The sequence below is a fragment of the Mauremys reevesii genome, linkage group 1 (assembly GCF_016161935.1).
Source record: "Mauremys reevesii isolate NIE-2019 linkage group 1, ASM1616193v1, whole genome shotgun sequence".
Classification (NCBI taxonomy): Eukaryota; Metazoa; Chordata; order Testudines; family Geoemydidae; genus Mauremys; species Mauremys reevesii.
Window position 1 is genome coordinate 16,565,863 of NC_052623.1, and position 18,676 is coordinate 16,584,538.

The 18,676-nt window shown below is 43.0% G+C and overlaps 1 protein-coding gene across 2 annotated transcripts in view; it reads left to right on the top strand.

Moving 5' to 3' along the window:
* C2CD3 (C2 domain containing 3 centriole elongation regulator) overlaps positions 1 to 13,081 on the top strand; it is a 74,653-nt gene extending 61,572 nt beyond the window's left edge. For both annotated transcript variants that reach the window (XM_039480998.1, XM_039481008.1), the window contains exon 33: positions 11,931 to 13,081. In XM_039480998.1, the coding sequence (XP_039336932.1) occupies positions 11,931 to 12,074 (144 nt within the window). In that variant the 3' untranslated portion in view covers positions 12,075 to 13,081. The remainder of the gene's footprint in view (positions 1 to 11,930) is intronic.
* The last annotated feature ends 5,595 nt before the right edge of the window (positions 13,082 to 18,676 follow it).

Below are 18,676 nucleotides of genomic sequence, written 5' to 3' on the forward strand. Positions count from 1 at the left end.
ACTCAAGCCTGAATGAGTCCTTCAGCCACTACCATTATAGAAATGATTAATAATAATTAGAAAGGGTGTTAACCAAATAGTGTTGAATTAGTAATTTTTCTCATTTTAAACCAGGTTAATTCCAGGGGTATTTTATTATTAGCATTAACAGTGGTATTTCTATATTACAGTAAGAATGCAGGCTTCACTTGATTGTGCTGTATGCTGTCTAAGCACTTAGTAGCAGAGGGTCTGGTCCATGCCCCAGAGAGCTTACAATCTAAATAGACAAGACAGACAAAAGGGTTGCAGAAAAAAAGCATTACACCCATTTTACATATTGGGGATGGAGACAGAGAGAAAGTGACTTTCAAAGGTCACACAGAAAATCTGTGGCAGAGCTGGGAATTGAACACAGTTATCCAGGGTCCAGTGCCTTAACCACAAGACCATCCTTCTCCTTCCTCCACTGGAAATTAGCAAGAGTGAAAACATGACTATAGGGTATGTAAACCAATGACAACATTAGCTTCTGTAACAAGGGAAGATGTTGGTTTTACACTATAGAATATTGGTTGAAGTTTGTAAATAAGGAGAAAAAAAGATTAGTATTTTTTTCAGATTTTCAAAGTTCTGACCCAGTCTTTCTCCCTAAAGTTTACAAAAGTTTTCCATTTACTACAGTGGGAGCAAATTTGGGCCCTTAAACATAAAGGTCCTTGCAGCTAACAGAATAGGAATTACAGTGAAAGTTCAGAACCTGTGACCTGTATGAGTAAAACCAATAACACAATCTGAAGAGTGACTGTCCCTCTAGGAAGGTGGAATCAAGGTTGTAAGTGATACTTTGGTGATAGCATGGACTTTTACAGTTTGTGGCATGTTTTACAGATTGAATGAATACATTTTTTCTAAATATAGGTTGAATTCATATAAAGGTGAACTGCAGAGCTTGAATCAGTAGGGTTTCTGCATTTTTGTGTGTTCTTGATTAGTATTAGGATATTAGGAATGTCAGTTTTGAACTCTAGCTTTGTTTTAGGTTTTTTTCAGAATTCATCGAACTTCAGAGGCACAAATCTAAGCTGCAGGTGTGGCTTTCTACTGAAGATCAAAATTTCCCCGCCCCCCTCACATGGCAGCTGGTAAACACCCGCTAGCCAGCCTCTTAAGTGCCTCTGCCACCTTCCGTTCCCCTGATGGAGTCCCCCGTCCCCTCCCCACCCCCAAAATCCCTGGTTTTTTGCCTTCCTGCCCAAAATGATGATGATGCAGGAGAGTAGATGAGCAGGTAGAGAGACTTGACTGTCAACATGAAAGGAGGCAAAGGCACTTTAGGAAGAGTCTGTCCAAGGACAGGTTGGTGATCTTTACTGAGTGGAGGCTGCAGCTCAGGTTTCAGCCTGAAGCCTGGCATCACGGGCCTGGTGTCTGAATTTTGCTGAGTCATATAAAAAATTTAAAAAACACTAGATTCAGATTTTTACCACATCAAGCTCCAGCTTCCCATGTTCAAGGCCCTTCCCAAGTCTTCTCCTCCATGCTTCTCTGGTCTTCTCTTACCAGTTCATCCTCTGCCCCTCTGAGCCACCAGCAATGCCAGCTCTGACATCCCCATTTGTCAACTTCTGCATCTCCATGCCGCCTTCCACTCTGCCTCAACAGTGTGTGAACTGATCTGTGTCATATGCTCGCCTTCAAATACTTTCTCAAGACCATTTCTGATGACCTGTGTTGGGGACTTTAACCCCGACAGCGAAATTCGTTGTCTGTTCAGCTAGAGAGACAGACAACACCAGCAAGGTCCAATCAAAAGCCTTTTATTGACAAGTGCACGCATCAAAAAGGCTCTCTCCCAGTGAGAACCAGGCCCTTTTACAGCTTAGCATTAGCCTATATAGACAGTTTTATTACCATACATCACTCACTTGAAGCAAAACCCACCCCCTTTGTTTAACACTTAAAAACTAGACACTTTTAATATACACACATGCCTAGACTTTATGTCTACAACTTTATATTATTAATTATATCTTACACAACAAAAAAAAAAAACACAGGAGTTTTTAAACAAAACTATAACTCACCCAAAAGAATAAAATCTGAAGAACCGATGGATGCTATCAGCTCTTCAAACTCAAACAACACTGTCCTTAGCACAGCCAATGGCATGCCAACAATGCAATCCTCTCTCTATCTCCTCATCACGTTTTCCTCCAGGCTCTGCTAAAATGCTGCTTTCAATTCCTTTTTTCTCTGGGATTCTTAACTAAAATGCTAGCCTGATTTCAGTCAGGTTAGCATAACTGCTTTGTCTGCTATATTTTCATTCAGGCCTAACACCTGCAAGTTTAGCAACAGCCAGTGTTGCCTGATATTTATTTACTTTAAACATTTAACTACTTTTTAAATGACTCAGAACCATTAAGTTGTGCACATATCCAGTCTGCATAATCACACAAACATTTATTCTTGACTTCCCTTCCCTCCTTTTCTTTCTTGCATTCACTTGCTCCATCTTCTCTTATGTTAGATTGTAAACTCTTCCAGACAGGAATCATGCATTCCTATATGCTTGGGCAGCACCTACCACACTGTGGCTTTTTTGACACTATCGTGATAGAATAAGAAGTAAGGAGATTCCAGAATAGGATCTAAGCTTTGAAATCTAAGTTGAAGTTCTCTTCCTTTCTTAGTTAACTGATCACCCCATCAGTATGAGGCCTTATTGAAAACATATTTTAAAAGCCAGATAGTTAAATAAGCTTTGTTATTTTTAATCTATCAAGATTTTGTTGTTCTTGCCTCCAAGAATGTCCCAACAGGGTAGGTATTTTATACTGAAAGCAGAATTCTACCCAGGATATATCTTTTCCATTCATATTCTAAGCCAATTTACCATCAAAGCAAATTGGAAGTAGCCCCCTTATATCATGGTACAGCCTCTTGTGTCTCTTGCCAGACCCTCAAGATATTAGATTCCTATTCATTACGAGGCTGGAACTCCTTAGCAATAATACAATCAGCCTTTCTTGCTTCTTATGATTATTCCTAGCTTATTGCTTCCATACCAATTACCACTTCCTACCCCCACTTCTCTTCAACTAGGGACTTATTTTCCTATGCTCATGATATTTAGGGAACCTGGGCTAGGGAACTTATACTTGTCATCATAGTGTATTGGAGAGAAATGTAAATTCTTTTCCTTGTTTCCAAGGAAAGGATGCCCAGAAAGAAAGGGTTGCTCTACAATCCATGCAGATGATTTTAATCAGTCTGAATTTAGAAGGCATAACACACACCAAGCCTCATGGCTTCACACAAACCTTCTACTGCACAGGCACCAAAAGTAGGTGCAATGTCGCTTTTCGGAACATGTAATTGTGCAGTCTAGAACTGTTTTCACACTTTTATTAATGCAAGAATAAAATCAGCTGCCAAACAAACTCACTGCACCAAGGTACGCAATGTTTTCAAAGTTCTCTGTTATCCAGACTTCTTTGACGTTTAAACAGCCTGAGCCTCAAGATCTGAATAAAATGTTCATAAGACTGTTCACTTTACTTGTATCCCTGGCACACAGCCATTACATAATCCTGAGTTCGTCTGCAGTGTCCTGGAAAATCATTGCCATTTCTATAAAAGGATAATCAAAGCCTAATCTTTTTATACCTGAGCCTCTTTTCCCTTACTGTTTTGCGGATTAAAGATGTACACTAATAAGGCTGTGCATCAGGTGTTCACAGATCATGTGTGATTTTACTGGCTCAGAGGCCTAGAAAGAGGAAACCAGAGCAGGTGTCAACCAGCATTCAGGCCATGAACTGAACTGGCACAGGCAGTGTCTCTGGCCAGGAATGGAGTAAACATGGTGTGGTTTCATGTGTGTGTTCTGGAAACTATGCAGGAGGTTAAAATCCTTTTTAAAGGGGAGTCACAATTTTTGATGTCAGAGGTGCATCATAAAAATGCCACATTGGTACAGTATGTTTCACTAAGTGCGGTACTCGTTGCGAGGCGCTAACATTTTAAACAGTAAATATTGTTGTGCAGAGCTAGCTATAAAAGTAGCTACCGTGTCTGTATGCTTATCCCCAAACGTAGAATGACACTAAACCACCCTGCTTTACCTCAGACTCAAACTTCCAGTGCATTATGTGAGTTGAGAACATCTTTCCCGTGCCCTTCATTTCTTAGGGTTTGAGTCAGATCTGCAAATGTACAGCAACAAAAATGGAACTGCTTCATCTGAGAGCACCAGCAGCCATCTCTGCACCACAGCTGTACCTATGGCAGGGTGTGTGCCCTCCGAAAGGTGCATTACTACAGATCCATGTATCTGATGCATCTCAAAAGGGGCATAGTGTGCCCTACCCAGCAGTAGTTTACATACATCTCTCTGAAATTCACATCTGTGGCCTGTTTTACAAGCATAATATAGTCCATATACTCTCAGAAACACACAAGTTAATCGCCACTGATTCCTAGCCCAATAGGGAGCAGTCAGCCTACATATGACGCCTATCATTCTTCAGCTCTGAGTTGTGTGCTCTTTTGGGCAATTTTAGTCTGTTAATGACTTGTCCTAAATGTGACCAAGAATAGCGGTCTTTTGTGATGTGTAATAGCAGACGTGTGGCATCTTATACTGTATTTTTCTGCTAAGAGTTTTTAAATAATTGTCTCTATAATCTTTAATAATTTAACAAAATTTAAAAAACTTGCTTCACTTTCTAAAAAAAAAAATTACTTCGGGGCTGAGCTCTAAAATGGAACTCTTCAGCCCCAAAGGAGAGTTTTTCAGAACGTTGAGTATGTGAAAACAGGGTTGTAATCAAAGTCCTTCTGTAATTGTAACAAGTGTCACTATCATAAAAGCTATAATAATGGAATGACTTTAGAACTTTGGGGACAACTAGTGATTTCTGAGTCGGCCATTTCTGTTGCATCCAAGAAATGAACAGGTCTAAAAAGTGTAAAGTCCATTGCATAATAGCAATGAGGCATTCCAGGGAACTGATTTCAAGATAATCATACCCTCGTATGCCTTTATAACATTACCCAAGGTGTACTATCCTGCCTTAGGGCAAGATCCTGCTCCCAGCAAAGTCAGTGGCAAAATTCCTGTCGGCTTCAGTGGGAGCAGGCTGTATTTGTTGCTTAAGTACAATATATGAGTTTGTATGTTTGAGATTACTAAACTGACCTGCGTCAGTTGTAATGCGCTCACAAAAACGGCAAACACAACAGAAAGGTAAAAATTGTTTCACATCAAGTGGACGGAATTCTGTAGTCTCGATATTTTTTTAAGACAGAGATTATATACCCGATGTTCTCTTTCAGCTACAGAACAAGTTCTAAAGCTGAGTAAGGGAATACATTTCTGAAGGCCTTGCCATTTAGATCAACAGAGAATATGGACAAGAGTTAACATCTGTAGGGAGAACTATCGTGAAAATCTTTGTTTTTATACAGTAACACTGTTTCACTGGAACTTGACACGGGGATGGGTTGATGGCCCACTGGGAATGCCACAGATGCTAAGAAGCAGGCTTAGCTCTGGGAGCAAATTGGAGTTAGCCTCACATGGTCCTACATTGGCCTTTGTTGATAAAGAGCAGTATTAACTGAGTTTTTCAGGGGGCTCAGCTGATTCCTCGCACTCGGGCACAGTGAGGGAGGAGAAATGTTCCATTAAGTGGGGATGCAAGGACTTCTTGAACAGGCAGATTTACACAGCCCCCTGCTGCCAGATCCCAGGTTACACAAAGGGAACACAGGATTTTTTGCCTTCCTCTACAATCTGGGACACGAGTCACTTGCTGGGAACATCTGCGTAGATCTCATTTAATCAATTCCATGCCATTGCAGGGACTTCGGATATTGGTGCCCCTTGGTTCTTCCTGTTCTCTGCCTATGGCACACAATAGTTTAGTCTCCTGAGGGCTGCAATACTTGGGTATAATTCTGGTTGTCAGTTTTGGTGCGCAGATGCTGGGTAGTGGTTAGTGGGCTGTGATATGCAGGATGTCAGACTAGCTGACCTGGTGGTCCCTTCTGACATTAAACTTTCTGACTCTGAGTTTCTGTACAGTTCAGCTAATCCAGTATCTTGCCTCCAATGGTGGCCAACACCAGACACTTCAGAAGAAGGCTTCAGAAACCCTACAGCAGGCAAATGTAGGATAACATGCTCCTCACGAAGGTCTCATCTGTTCCCTAATAATTAGATTGGCTTAAATGCTGAAGCATGAGGTTTGACATCCCTTCCAAAATGTATGTTAGCACTATTATAGCTCTAGATATTCTTATCAATATAAATGTCCAGGCCTCCTTTGAATCTTGCTACATTCTTGGCCTCAACATCTAGTGGCAATGAGTTCCACAGTCTAATCACACATCATGTGAAACATCAGTTTTGAATTTGCCATCTTTCAATTTCACTGAATGCAGTTTTTTTCTTTTTGCTGAGAGACAGAACAGAAGCTCCCAATCTACCTTCTCTATACTGTTAATTATTTTGTTAACTCTGATCATATCCCCGCTTAATCTGGTTGCGTTATTACCAGCCTTTTTGCAGCTTTGGAGTTAATGAAAGGAGTACATCAGGCAGCAGGAGTGCTGCCTGAGGAGTTGCAGCATTTTAAGGAAGGGGAGATACCAAAGCAGAAAGGTAAATGTAATACAAATAGAAGTTCTGTACATTCCAGATCCACAGATGGAGCATGTCAGATTCATTATAAGAAGTGGAATGGCAGAGTATTAAATGGGAATGTTATTCTGACACTTCTTAAAATAAATATAAATTAGAGGCGATATAGGGAACAAATGGGGTAAGATTTGAGAAGGTTTAAAGAGAAAGGTTTCATGAAGCCTCTGTATCCATAAAAAAAACAGAGTACTTGTGGCACCTTAAGACTAACAAATTTATTTATTTGTTACCAACGTGATATATGCCATCATGTGCCAGCAATCAACATTCAGTAGTGTGGAATCATAGCCTTGGTTTGAGAATTCACTAGAAAAGCCCATTGCCATGATTATAGTATAAATCCACTTCTTTCATAATCTTACATTTAGTTCCTTTCATTTTGAAGGTTCCATAAGCACTTCACAATGTAAAGTGATGTACAGACTATCTATAAAAGATCATTATACCCACCCCTAGACACTAACCTCTAGGTTAGAAACAGGCCAGATGTCAAATAGCCCACAGTAAATTACAGTTTAGAACAAGAAGTGAACAATACTGCGTCCACTTGAAACGACAGAAGAAATTTAGGGAAGCACAGCATAGTTATCCAAGTTGGAATTTGGCCAGGACAGTAGAGTTCATACCCCAGATTGCCATGGGTTCTTTAATAATAGCTGAAGGACCTGTATGATCTGATCAAACTAATTTATAGGAGTGGGGAAGGGTGACATCCTGACCAGCTATTTTTGAGAAAGATACTTAACACTTTTTAAATATGTAACTTTTGTAGTAAGAAATTAATCTGGAGTCAGAGCAGTTTTGTGCACTGAGAGGGGGAAAGCTATTTATCAGCACCACTTATGCTTCCCTTTTTACATTTTCAAGATGACTTGCTTACTAATCGTGTGCATAGGTCAAAAGAGTTAGCGCAGAGCCAGTTCAAACTGGTTACTGTTTCTCCAGCCAGTATTAATGTTTCAGCTGTTTCACAGACACTTGGCGGGGGAGGAGAGGGAGGAAAATAAGCTGCTGATTTGCTCTTTGAGCAACCTTGAGAGGGACAGAGAGCAGACAGGAAGCTGTATATGGGTGGTAAGCATATTACTCTACAGGTTTCTAAGCTTCTGTTGTTGCCAGCCCTGCAATCAGTTTCTTCCATCTTCTATTCAGATTTAGGAAATCCCATTGGAACTATATTAGCAGATATAATCTATCACCCCTTTGAAGATAGTATGTTTAAAGAGGACATCATTAGAAGGTTTTGCAGGGCTGTAGCATTATTACCTGACACTGGTCCCCTGCAGAGTAAATGTTCCGATTTGGTGCAACACAGTTGGGAAGCTGCAATGTTATAACTAGGGCCCTGTATAAAGCACAATTTTTCTTTCAGAAAATTAATGACCGTGTAAATGGCAAAGTATTGAATTTCATTGAGTTTGCATAGAATTAATTTTACAAGTTAACAGTCAAAAGTGATTACATTTACTAATAAAATGCATTCTGTCCTTGAAATTGACTAGGTATTTTGTATTAAAGACTTTGTAGACATTTCCCTTTTTTGTATTTAAAAGATCAGTTATGGGGCATTTTGACAATTTCCATGTCCTCCATGACATAGTCATTGGCACAAGGCCCTAGTATAACATGATAAATTTCTAATCTTTAAGTGCAGGCATGTTATAATTGAGTCTTGACACTTATCTTCAATAACACAAGAACTAGGGGTCACCCAATGAAATGAATAGGCAGCAGGTTTAAAAGAAACATAGGGAAGTACTCCTTCAGACAATGCACAGTCAGCCTTTGGAACTTGTTGCTGGGGATTTTGCAAAAGCCAAAAGTATAACACTCACAAAAGAATTAGATAAATTCCTGGAGGACAGGTCCATCAATGGCTATTAGCCAAGATGGTCAGGGATGCAACCCCATGCTCAGGGTGTCCCTAAACCTCTGACTGCCAGATGCTGAGACTGGTTAACGGGACAGATCACTTGATAATTGCCCTGTTCTGTTAATTCCCTCTGAAGCATCTGGCACCAGCCACTGTTGGGAAGACAAGATACTGGGCTAGATGGAGCACTGGTCTGACGCAGCATGGCCATTCTTATGTTCGCTGGTTGCAATAAAAGAATTCACATTGTGTTCACATAACAGCTTTTTTTTAACCATACAACTACGTGTGCAGAAAGTGTGTGGTTCGACACCGCCAAGCTGATTGTCTGTCGATGCAGTCTGGATAGCTATCCCACAACTGGCTCAGTGGAAGCTGCTCGGTGTTCGGCTCTTCCGCAAATCAGGTCACTTGTTTAGAAATCTGTTTTTGAAATTCTTGGCCTTAGTCTTTTAACATGGTTATAACACATCTTGTTCTCATCTCTCGGTGGAATACAAAACTAACCTTATTAACAGTGTTGTGCTTTAACGGTGTTAGAATGGGGTTGCCTTAGGCCATGGGCGTAAATGCAGCAAGGCCTAAGAACAGGAGGCTGACATCCTAGTAAGGATGGCACAAGCAAATGGGAAATGGGGTGAGGAAAAGGGCTGTTGTTTTTTTTTCTTCCTGGATTGTTTTTACACAAGGCTCATCCAAAGCAGAACTACTGCAGTGCTGAATATTCAGTGGTCTGTGTTGCTGTATCTGAAGTGTAAGTAACAAAATAAGATAAGCCATCAATCTACCTGTTCTTAAATGAACCGTTTCCCTCATAAAAACGATACATCTTGAGGCGGGGAATGGGCAGATAAGGCCCCCGATACTGTCTGCCTCTGGGGAGAGCTGAGCACCTTAGGATACCTTGTAGACTAACAGACGTATTGGAGCATAAGCTTTCGTGGGTGAATACCCACTTCGTCGGATTCACCTACGAAAGCTTATGCTCCAATACGTCTGTTAGTCTATAAGGTGCCACCGGACTCTTTGTTGCTTTTTACAGATGCAGACTAACACGGCTACCCCTCCGATACTTGGGACACCTTGACATTTCAAGAGAGATCTGTGAAACCTTGCTCAAGAGAGACAGCCCCGCTATGTGGGTGAAAGGTCAGACAGGCTGGTCTGTGCTTCGAGTATAAGTCTATCTTCAACCGGTGTTAAGAGAAGTGCAGTTTATGCCAAACTATGTGCTCCTAAAACACTCAGTCTTACTTCCAATTCTTAGTGTTCAGTAGTGGACAAACTCTGATCTCCTAATATCTCTGTGGTTGCCAGAATTGGCCTAGTTCTGAACTTAATGGAGAGAGAGTTTTCCTAAGTCCCTCTGCTAGTGTTCAGCTTTTCTCTGTATGTATAGTGGGGCTGAGTGAAGGAGGGAGGCCGCAGTGTTTTAATGTATGCTGCTTTTTAAAATAATGTAAATGAATATGCATTTTATGTCTAAAGAGTTTCTTCAAACATTGAGGGTCTCTGTTACCAGACTAATTTCTGTGTGGAAAGGTCTGACTACAGGAAAGGAAGTATAGCGGATTTGTCTAGGGGTTATAATGCTAGTTTTTAGAGTAGCAAAGAGTCCTGTGGCACCTTTGCTGCTTTTACAGATCCAGACTAACACGGCTACCCCTCTGAGTTTTTAGAGTCTGGACCATCTGGCATCCCGCCACTGACTTCAATAGCAGAGGGTTTTGCATAGAGAGAGACCTGAACCCACAGATGTGCCATCCACAAACTTCTGAGAGTTAAAATCCATATCTGAATTTTGTAGCTCAGACTCGTATCTAGTTTTAGGCCCAAGCTTTGACCTCCTGAAATATTTTGTGGGGGGAAATACTGCAGACCCTAAATCATTTTACTGTTCCATTGTGAAGTAATTTTCAAAAACCGGGTTAAGAAACAAATGAGCCTTTGGGGAGAGGGTCCTCCCTAACCCCACAGCAGTTAATTGCCAGATAGAGTTACCCTGTGCTGACCTAAATGAACAGTTGCTGGTGCACAGAGATAAGCAGACATTTGGCAAATGGAGATGCTGTATAAGCTGAAGATGTTTACAAAAAACCTATCTGAGTTTAAAACATGGGGGGACCATTGCTTCCCAAGTGGGAAAAGAATAAGGTGGGTAAGGAGTTTTATTAGAGCGTATTACTGATAATGGAGAGGACAAAGTGTAACATTCAGAAAGCAAATACTTTGAGAAGGGTCCAAGATCTGGAGAGGACACTTGTTCTTAGGATCCACTAGTGGACAGCTCGAATGAAGCTCACAGGTGGCCTTAGTTCCAAAGGAGACATGGGTGCTGGAACTAGGAGTGCTGCCACACCCTCTGGCTTGAAATGCTTTCCATTATATCCAGAATTGATAGTTTGGTTCAGTGGCTCTCGGCACCCCTGAAAGGAGAACAAGTGGATTTTTGAGACTCCTAGAAATTAGAGATGGGAAAGACCTAATAAACCCCCATCTAGTGGATCCACCACCCACTTACAGGGTTGCTGTCCACAGTAAAATCCTTGGTGCTGTGTCTTCTAAGCAGTTGTCCATTGCTACCTGGATGTGATACTAACACACACACACGAGCTAAGCCATCTTCCTAAAGAATCTAATAACTCAAGCCATTGAAGTGGGGCACTGACAACTCACATTTGGTCCCCTGTTTAGAAACCATAGAAATGTTTCCATTTCTTTTTAATCCCAGTGTCTACAGCATTTTTAAAACAAATACATTCCCTTATTCGCTGCCCAGATAGTGTTTCCAGCCCAGATAGCGCAGCACCCTGTTAATATGTGAGAACTGTAAAGTGAAATTGACTAAACTGTGCAACGGAGAGAAATGGAGAAAGAAAGAAAGCAATAGCAATAGAGAAAATGTGACTATAATTTTAAAAAAATCAGATCTTATAATCTAAGATGTTAGTAACAAAGGTGAGGAAACTTCTTTCAAATATATTTTTAACCTGACAGTGTCCCTTTAAAGTTAATCATTTTTGTGGGGGAGGGGCAAAGGGGGGTGTTCAAAACTTTTTTAGAAGCTACAGGAAGATAGATAACTTGGGGCTCCTGTCAGCCATACTGAGCCATTATGCTTGTTGGTGTGTGGAACATGAGGAAAATCACTGAAAGGAGAATGAGAGATCAATGGAAAATACAGCACGTCCAGTAGGTTATATCCTTCATGGACTAGCAAGAAGAGCAGGAACGGTAATCTCTTTGGACTCCCAAGGATCAGCTATGCACTTCCCAGAAGCATTGCTTTGCTTCCTCATGATCAGTAAAGCACTGCTGTGTAAGTTCTAAGTGGTGTCTAATCTTCTGTCACTGTCTCTTCCTTAGATAGGAAATGGTGCCGCAGCTGGGGGGATTCCCTATCGAAGGCAGAACCGTCACAAACCAAACCTGACGTCAGCTGATCTGCCAGAAGAAGAAACAAAGAGAATCGCCAGGATATTTTCTGCACAGTTGTCCAAAAAAGAATAGCAGAAGTATCCAGAGTGGCTGTGTAGAGAGGAACTGCTTTAGTACTCATGCGCTACATTTTGGGGAAACTCTGACGCTTTCAATAGGAAGGGGAGAGGGAATGACTGTAACTCTTCTGACTTCAAAAGAACAATGTCATCCTACCCGCCCCCACCATGTCAGTGCAGAACCACTCTCCTAAAAGAGAAATGAGAAGTAGATTCTACTCTCATTGATTTAATGTGTGTAATTGTCCCTCATTTAAATGGGAGTTAACTACCCACGTCAAACAGGGAATCTTAGATGCAGAGTATCCTCTATTCCCATGGGTCTGTTGGAATTTGAGGGTGCTCCGCATCTTGCAAGATCAGATCCCTGGAGAAAGGCACTGACTGACGTTAGTAACCTGAACAGTGTCATCTGATCTCTGGGAAGCTCCATCGTGGGAAATACTTCTAATCACCCTTTTTTGCCTGCTAGGTAATGGAACATCCAGTTGTTTAGACAAACGACTTTTTCTTGACACACGGGGGGAATGTTAGAAGCTGTTTCAGTTTTAAGAAAAATGAAATATCTGTTTATTTTTTTCCCGGAGAGAAAGTGCATTAGAATCCTCTGCAACAGGACACACAATTGCAGTCTCCATGCAAGTGTGCACAGACAACCCAGACTTGGGAAGCTACAGTCATTGTTTTGTATGCCAATGACCTTTTTAAAAAACATGTTGTTTTGTAAGACAAATCTGTTGCCTTGAATGCTGAAGTGCGGTTTATTTTTATATGGGTTGGGTAGATTGTAAGTAAAATGTACAGATACTGTAAAATAAATTATCTATGCAAGACTGTTTTGCTAGCAAGTATGGAATTTTGTGGACAAATTTTTCTTATTTTTATTAATTTATGTAGTCATTTCTAATTTCAAAAAATCACAAGTTTCAAGTCTCTAGATAACTGACCTAAACACAAACCATGCTAACTTATTTTTAATGATAAAGTTTGTTTCAATAAAATAAAATTTGTATTTTTGTGCCTTCCTGCTGTTGAAGATGTTATTTTAGAATTGTTATTGTTCACATGTTAAAAATGTTAGCGCATGATCCTGCTTCCAACGGAGTCAGTGATAAAACGCCCATTGATTTCAGTGGTGCAGGATTGTGCCTTTAAGCCCAGAACTGTAAAGGCATCAGGTTGGCCTTTCTACTCTGAGCCAGCCTTGCCATGGTCCTTCATAAAATGGATTCCAAGTCCCAACCATTCCAATCCCCTGTCCAACAAACACTTCCATTTTCCAGATTATCAGCCACAATGAATGTTGAGGAGGTGGAGAGCGAGCATAGGTGTGTAAATATCTCTGATACGCACAACCCTCTCCTCCTCCTCCTTCATGAGAGCAACAGCTCATTGCCCAGCGCCTGTAACATGGGGCAGCACCTTGAAAACCTGGGCTACAGTGTGCACAGAGATCTGAGCCTGCTGAGTCACTACATCCCATTCACCCAACATGCTTGGTGCAATTGTGTTAACATTTTTGGATGTCTTTCCAAAGATGGAGCATCTTGGAGTTCTGTAAGCACTTGATGTTCCTTACCCTGAACTAAATGTCCTGAACCTAGCAAATCAATAGCTGCTGGCTGGACAAATGTTGGCTGAGTGTGTCCTGAGAGGCTGCTAAATACCAGTTGGAACAGGGAGTACCATCACTGAGCAAAGGACCAGAGGAAGGCTGACTGTGTGTGCAAGGCTGTGTTGCTGTAGCCAGTTACAAACGTTCCTCCTCTTTATATCATCTGCTATAACCTGTAGAGCAGTTCCTGTTTCTTGCCTGAGCTAAATTCACTGAAATACATTCAGGAGACGAGAGCACTGGAGGCAGCATGTCATTGTTTGACAACAATGCATGCACTACCATTGGGGATGCCAAGGGCCGAAGTGTGGTCAGCATTTATCAGGAAAGCTGTGTGTGTGCTCATCAGGCTGAGATGGGGGTGTCAGGCACAAATGGGACCCAGGCTCTCTGCACTACAAAAGCAGACAACCCCTATTAAATGTGCGCTGCAAAGGGAAATAAATGGGCTAATGCCCCTTGAGGGGGATAAAGAGAGCCAGAAAGTCCATTTCCCACCATACGCACACATGTGGCAGGGTTTTTCCCTGCTAGTTTTTTTGGGGTGTTGACTCTTTAACAATGACATTTTTTCCCTAATGCTTCTCCAGCATGTGAGTGGTAGGTGTTAACAGCACAGCAGTGTAAACGTTAAGCTGTCTGATAAAAAGCACTCCTCTCCATCAGGTTTCACATGTGTGGCATCTCTCTGATTTCCTGGATGATTCTCCGGGGCTTGTCATTGTACTAAATCAGCAGTATGCATTGGCATCGAGCTGTGCTGCAGCAAAGCCATAGGAAGAGGCTGCCTCTCCCATGCACCTGAATGGAAGCCTGGGGCCAGTCTCTCGTGGCATGACCTTCTGTTTGAATGGGCAGAGGGAGAGGAGTGTATTTTTTCCTGCCTTCAATCCTCCCAGCAACAAGCCCTTGGCAGGTCAGAGACTAGAGAGGGTTCTCTTGTCCCTCCATCTTCTTCACTTGAACAGAGCCTGGGCAATGGGGACTTCTCACCGCCTGGCACCCTGCCCCCAGCAGCGAACAGGGACTCCCTCTCAGACCAGTTTCCTCCACTGAGCAGTGACCACCAGAGCCCCCTCTCTTTGTTCTTCCAATCGGCTGAGCCCTTGGTGGACAGACTAATTTTTCTCAAACAGAAGCCCTGGGGAGAATACACCACCAGGGCTGGAAATCAGCAGAGGAGCAGGCTCTTATAGCCCCCCCTCCCCTCAGATTGGCACAGCTGGCCACACATGGGGTCAGAGAGACATTACATCACAGTGGTTCTTCCCCTGGAGTGAACCTAGCAGCTGAAATCCGACCACGTCCACGTGGGGAATTGCTCCCAGAGCAGCCTCCCATAAATAAACAGCAGGGTTAGCCTAGGACTGGGACAGGTGGCCAGACTTTGACATGTGGGTTTCATGCTGAATGTCTGCGTCACCACAGGCACAAGACTGCTAGTGCCCTTCGGCTGCCCTGGCCCACTGACAGTTTGGTCTTGCCATCCATTTCCTTTGCTGTCCCTGCCTCTGCTCCCCATTGCGAGGCAAAGTGGTCTGTCTTGTCTGCTTTCTCTGGGGTTTGGCTCTTAGCTCCATCCCTCAACCTCTTGCACCAATGAAAGGAGCAAATAGATGCCTGACTGCCTGGTCAGCTGCTAATAGCATCCTAAGAAATTAATCGTCACCTATGACTGAGCTTCATCAGTGTCCTTAAGCTACATGCCATGGCAAATTGGCATGTTGCAGCAACAGCGGGGATGGAACCCAGTTCCTCCTCCTAAAGCATAGGCCCCCTACCCCTTGACATAAAGGAGAATCTCCATTAGCAGTATATGGGCATTGACTCACAATTATGCAGTTCTGATTCTCTCCAGTAACTACAGGTGGTGAATTTATTACCATTTCAGGAAAGAGGGAGAAATCAAACTCCATGTTATCTGCACCCTTGGATTTCCCAGTGAATCTTCTGTTACTTTAGTATTTGTTATTGATCGTGCCCAGAGTGCTAGGTGCTGTACAAACATAAAAGAACTGTCCCTGCCCCAGAACATAGAGGCCATTTTTCTATTTAGAATACTATGTGTCTGGCTTCTGGACTGTAAGTTCTTGGGGCACAGCGTGACTTTCCTTCTTGTATTGTAGTGATGAGCAACAAATAATAAATACATCCGAGGGCAGTGGTTCAGATGTACCCTAGCCTGTTTGTCTAGAGCAACTTCCATCAAAGTACTTTACAAACATCAATGAATTTAGTCTCACACTGTGAGGTGGGCAAGTATTATTCTCCCCAATTTAAAAATGGAGAAACTGAGGCACAGATGGATGAACACGACTCACCCATCATCACATAGCAGGTCAGCAGCAGAGCCAGGCTTAGAACTGAGCTCTCCTCTGTGCTTTAGGCACAAGATCACCCTTCTCCTGTACTGTGTGCTCACATGCCATGTCAGTGTCCACATGTGCTTCAGTTAATTTCACAGCACACATAGGGTAATAATAACACCTAGCTCTCATATAGCACTTTTCAGCAGCAGAGCGCAAAGCATGTTCCCATTTTACAGATGTGGAAACTGAGGCGAGGGCAGCTGAGCTGCATTAGCATTACATGGAACGCTGGATGGCCCCAGGGATGCAGTATTTATGTTCCTTTAAGTTACCTGCAGTGTTTTGGCTGGAAGCGGAAGTGTCCCCAGCTGTCCCCTCCCCACATGGTCCTGTTGACACTTGTAGCCTTTGCGGTTTCTCCCCCCCTCCCTTGTGAATTGGGGTCACTTGGTCCGTTTCGAATAGTACATCATCAGTAGGCTTCTTAGGTCACTTCACAGAAACAGCTTCTGCAAATAGCTGAAACAGTTGCTGGGATGCGTCCTTGCTGAACTCCAGCCTCACTTGCTATGAAAGTATCTATTTTCATACCACTAGAGGCTACCCCAGCCCAGTCAGGCCGCGCTGGTTTCACATTGCGGACAGAGAGATGCAACGTAGACATTCCAACTCAGGCACCGAGCCAGCTGTGGTCACCAGCGAGTTAAATTCACAAGGGTTCACATAAACCCAAACCCACTGAGGTTTGCAAAGCCGAAGCAGCCCCATTGTACATTAGTGCCACCAGAGACTGTGCGCTACCCTGGTTTACCCAGGGGCGTAGGACTGGAAGGCGCCGCCTGGGTCACAGAGTCCAATCTAAGCTATCGCGGGCAAGCCCATCATATCAGCCAATCCATAGACTGATCAAGTGCCATCTTAAAACGAGTCGGGTTGTTTGCCCCACACTGCTGTTCCAGACCCTGACTCCTCTGATGGTTAGAAACCTTATTTGTGGCCAATGTATCCCAATTTGTTCTCTCTCTCTCTCACACACACACACACTCCGCTGCATCTTCAGGTTTGTCAGAATCAGAAGCTGTGCTGTTTGTCTACCTTTTGTGTTTCATGCACCTCAGGCAGAGAAACGAGGCAGGCCAGTTTCACTTTGGTTGCTAGTTTCCCTTCCTGGGTTTCATGCACTACTACAAGGCTGCAATGTTTCCTCTGCAAAGAGAGCAGAAGGAAGTTTAAACCAAAACAAAAATGTTTTATTGTTGTTTTTTTAAAATGGCATCAGATGTCTAATAATGTTAGGTTTGGCTACCTCACTTTCGGGGGCAAGAAGGGGTGGTTGGACATTATGCACAAAACCAGAATTTGTAGCCTAAAAAGTGTTACTAACTCTCATGGTTTTATCATGAATCACACACTATTTGGTGTTTTCTTTAAAGCCCAACTCCTGGAATCATGTGATTGTATAAAAACCTCAGCCATCATTTAAAAGAAAAGGCAATGGTCTAGCCCTGAGGCTTGCAGAGAGAACTTGGAAATGTGACACAAATGCATCCTAAAGGCTTGAAAACCAGAGGGAAAATAAAAACCACACCACATTTGTTTTTTAAGCTCATGATTTTTAACCCTATCTCGTGATTTCTGGGGCCTCACGCATGATTTTTGGAAGCTCGAGGTTAACAGAGCTGCCTGCTAGCAGATACTTGCGACTCACTTTGGGTCCCAAATCTAGAGGTCCAAAAACTAAAGTTATAGAAATGTTTTCCTGCTATTTTTAACTGGCAGCCACATTGTATTCTGCTTAGCACAACTAGCACGTGAGGTGCTCTCCGGCCAGGAAAAGCCAAGGGGCCAAATTCAGTAGTGATGCACAAGGGGGTATAAATTAGATCCATACCCCCTGCCTATTCCGCTAACTCAGCTTCCCAATGGAGCTAATTCCACTGTGTTCTTATACAGCCCACACCTGAGTGTGTGAGCACCTTACAGCCAGTAACAAGCTGGTACTCACAACACCGCTGCACAGTGCGGTTACAGACTGACACAGGCAGGGGAGCTGTGACTGCACCAGTCCAGGAGCAGGGCGAGTGCCGCTTACCCACCCCTGAGAGCGAGGCGGAGCCATGCTTCACTGCAAGGAGAGGGAAGTTATTATCCCCATTATACAGATAGGGCAAGTGAGGCACAGAGAGGCTAACGCCAAGAACCACAAAGGTATTTAGGCTCCCAGTTCCCCTAATTTCAGTGGAAAGAAGCCTAAATATGGTTGCGGGACTGGGCTGCAGTGACTTGCCCAAGGTCTCACACACACAGGCTGTGCTGAAGCAGAATTGAATGCCAATTTTCTGAGTCCCGGCCAAGAGTTTTCACCACAAAATCATCCTTGGTAAAGACAGTCAACACTAGGCAGCCCTCCTGAACACGACATGAGATGGCTGGGCAGCGAGTACATGAGCTTTTCACCATATACTGTATCTCTCTAGTGTTCTGCTTTCTTCACTTGCTTGTGACCCCTCCGCACCACGTTCCCCATCACGTCTCTCACTTTAGCCTTGCCTACACTAACAGTGCACTAGAACACGAGGGCTACCACCATTGTTGCACTGTCCAGAACTAGTGTGACAGTGTGAGGCTTCCTGAAAAACACCAGGGTCTCATGCCTTGTCCTCTCTGCTCTATTTTAAACCTCCAGCGGGA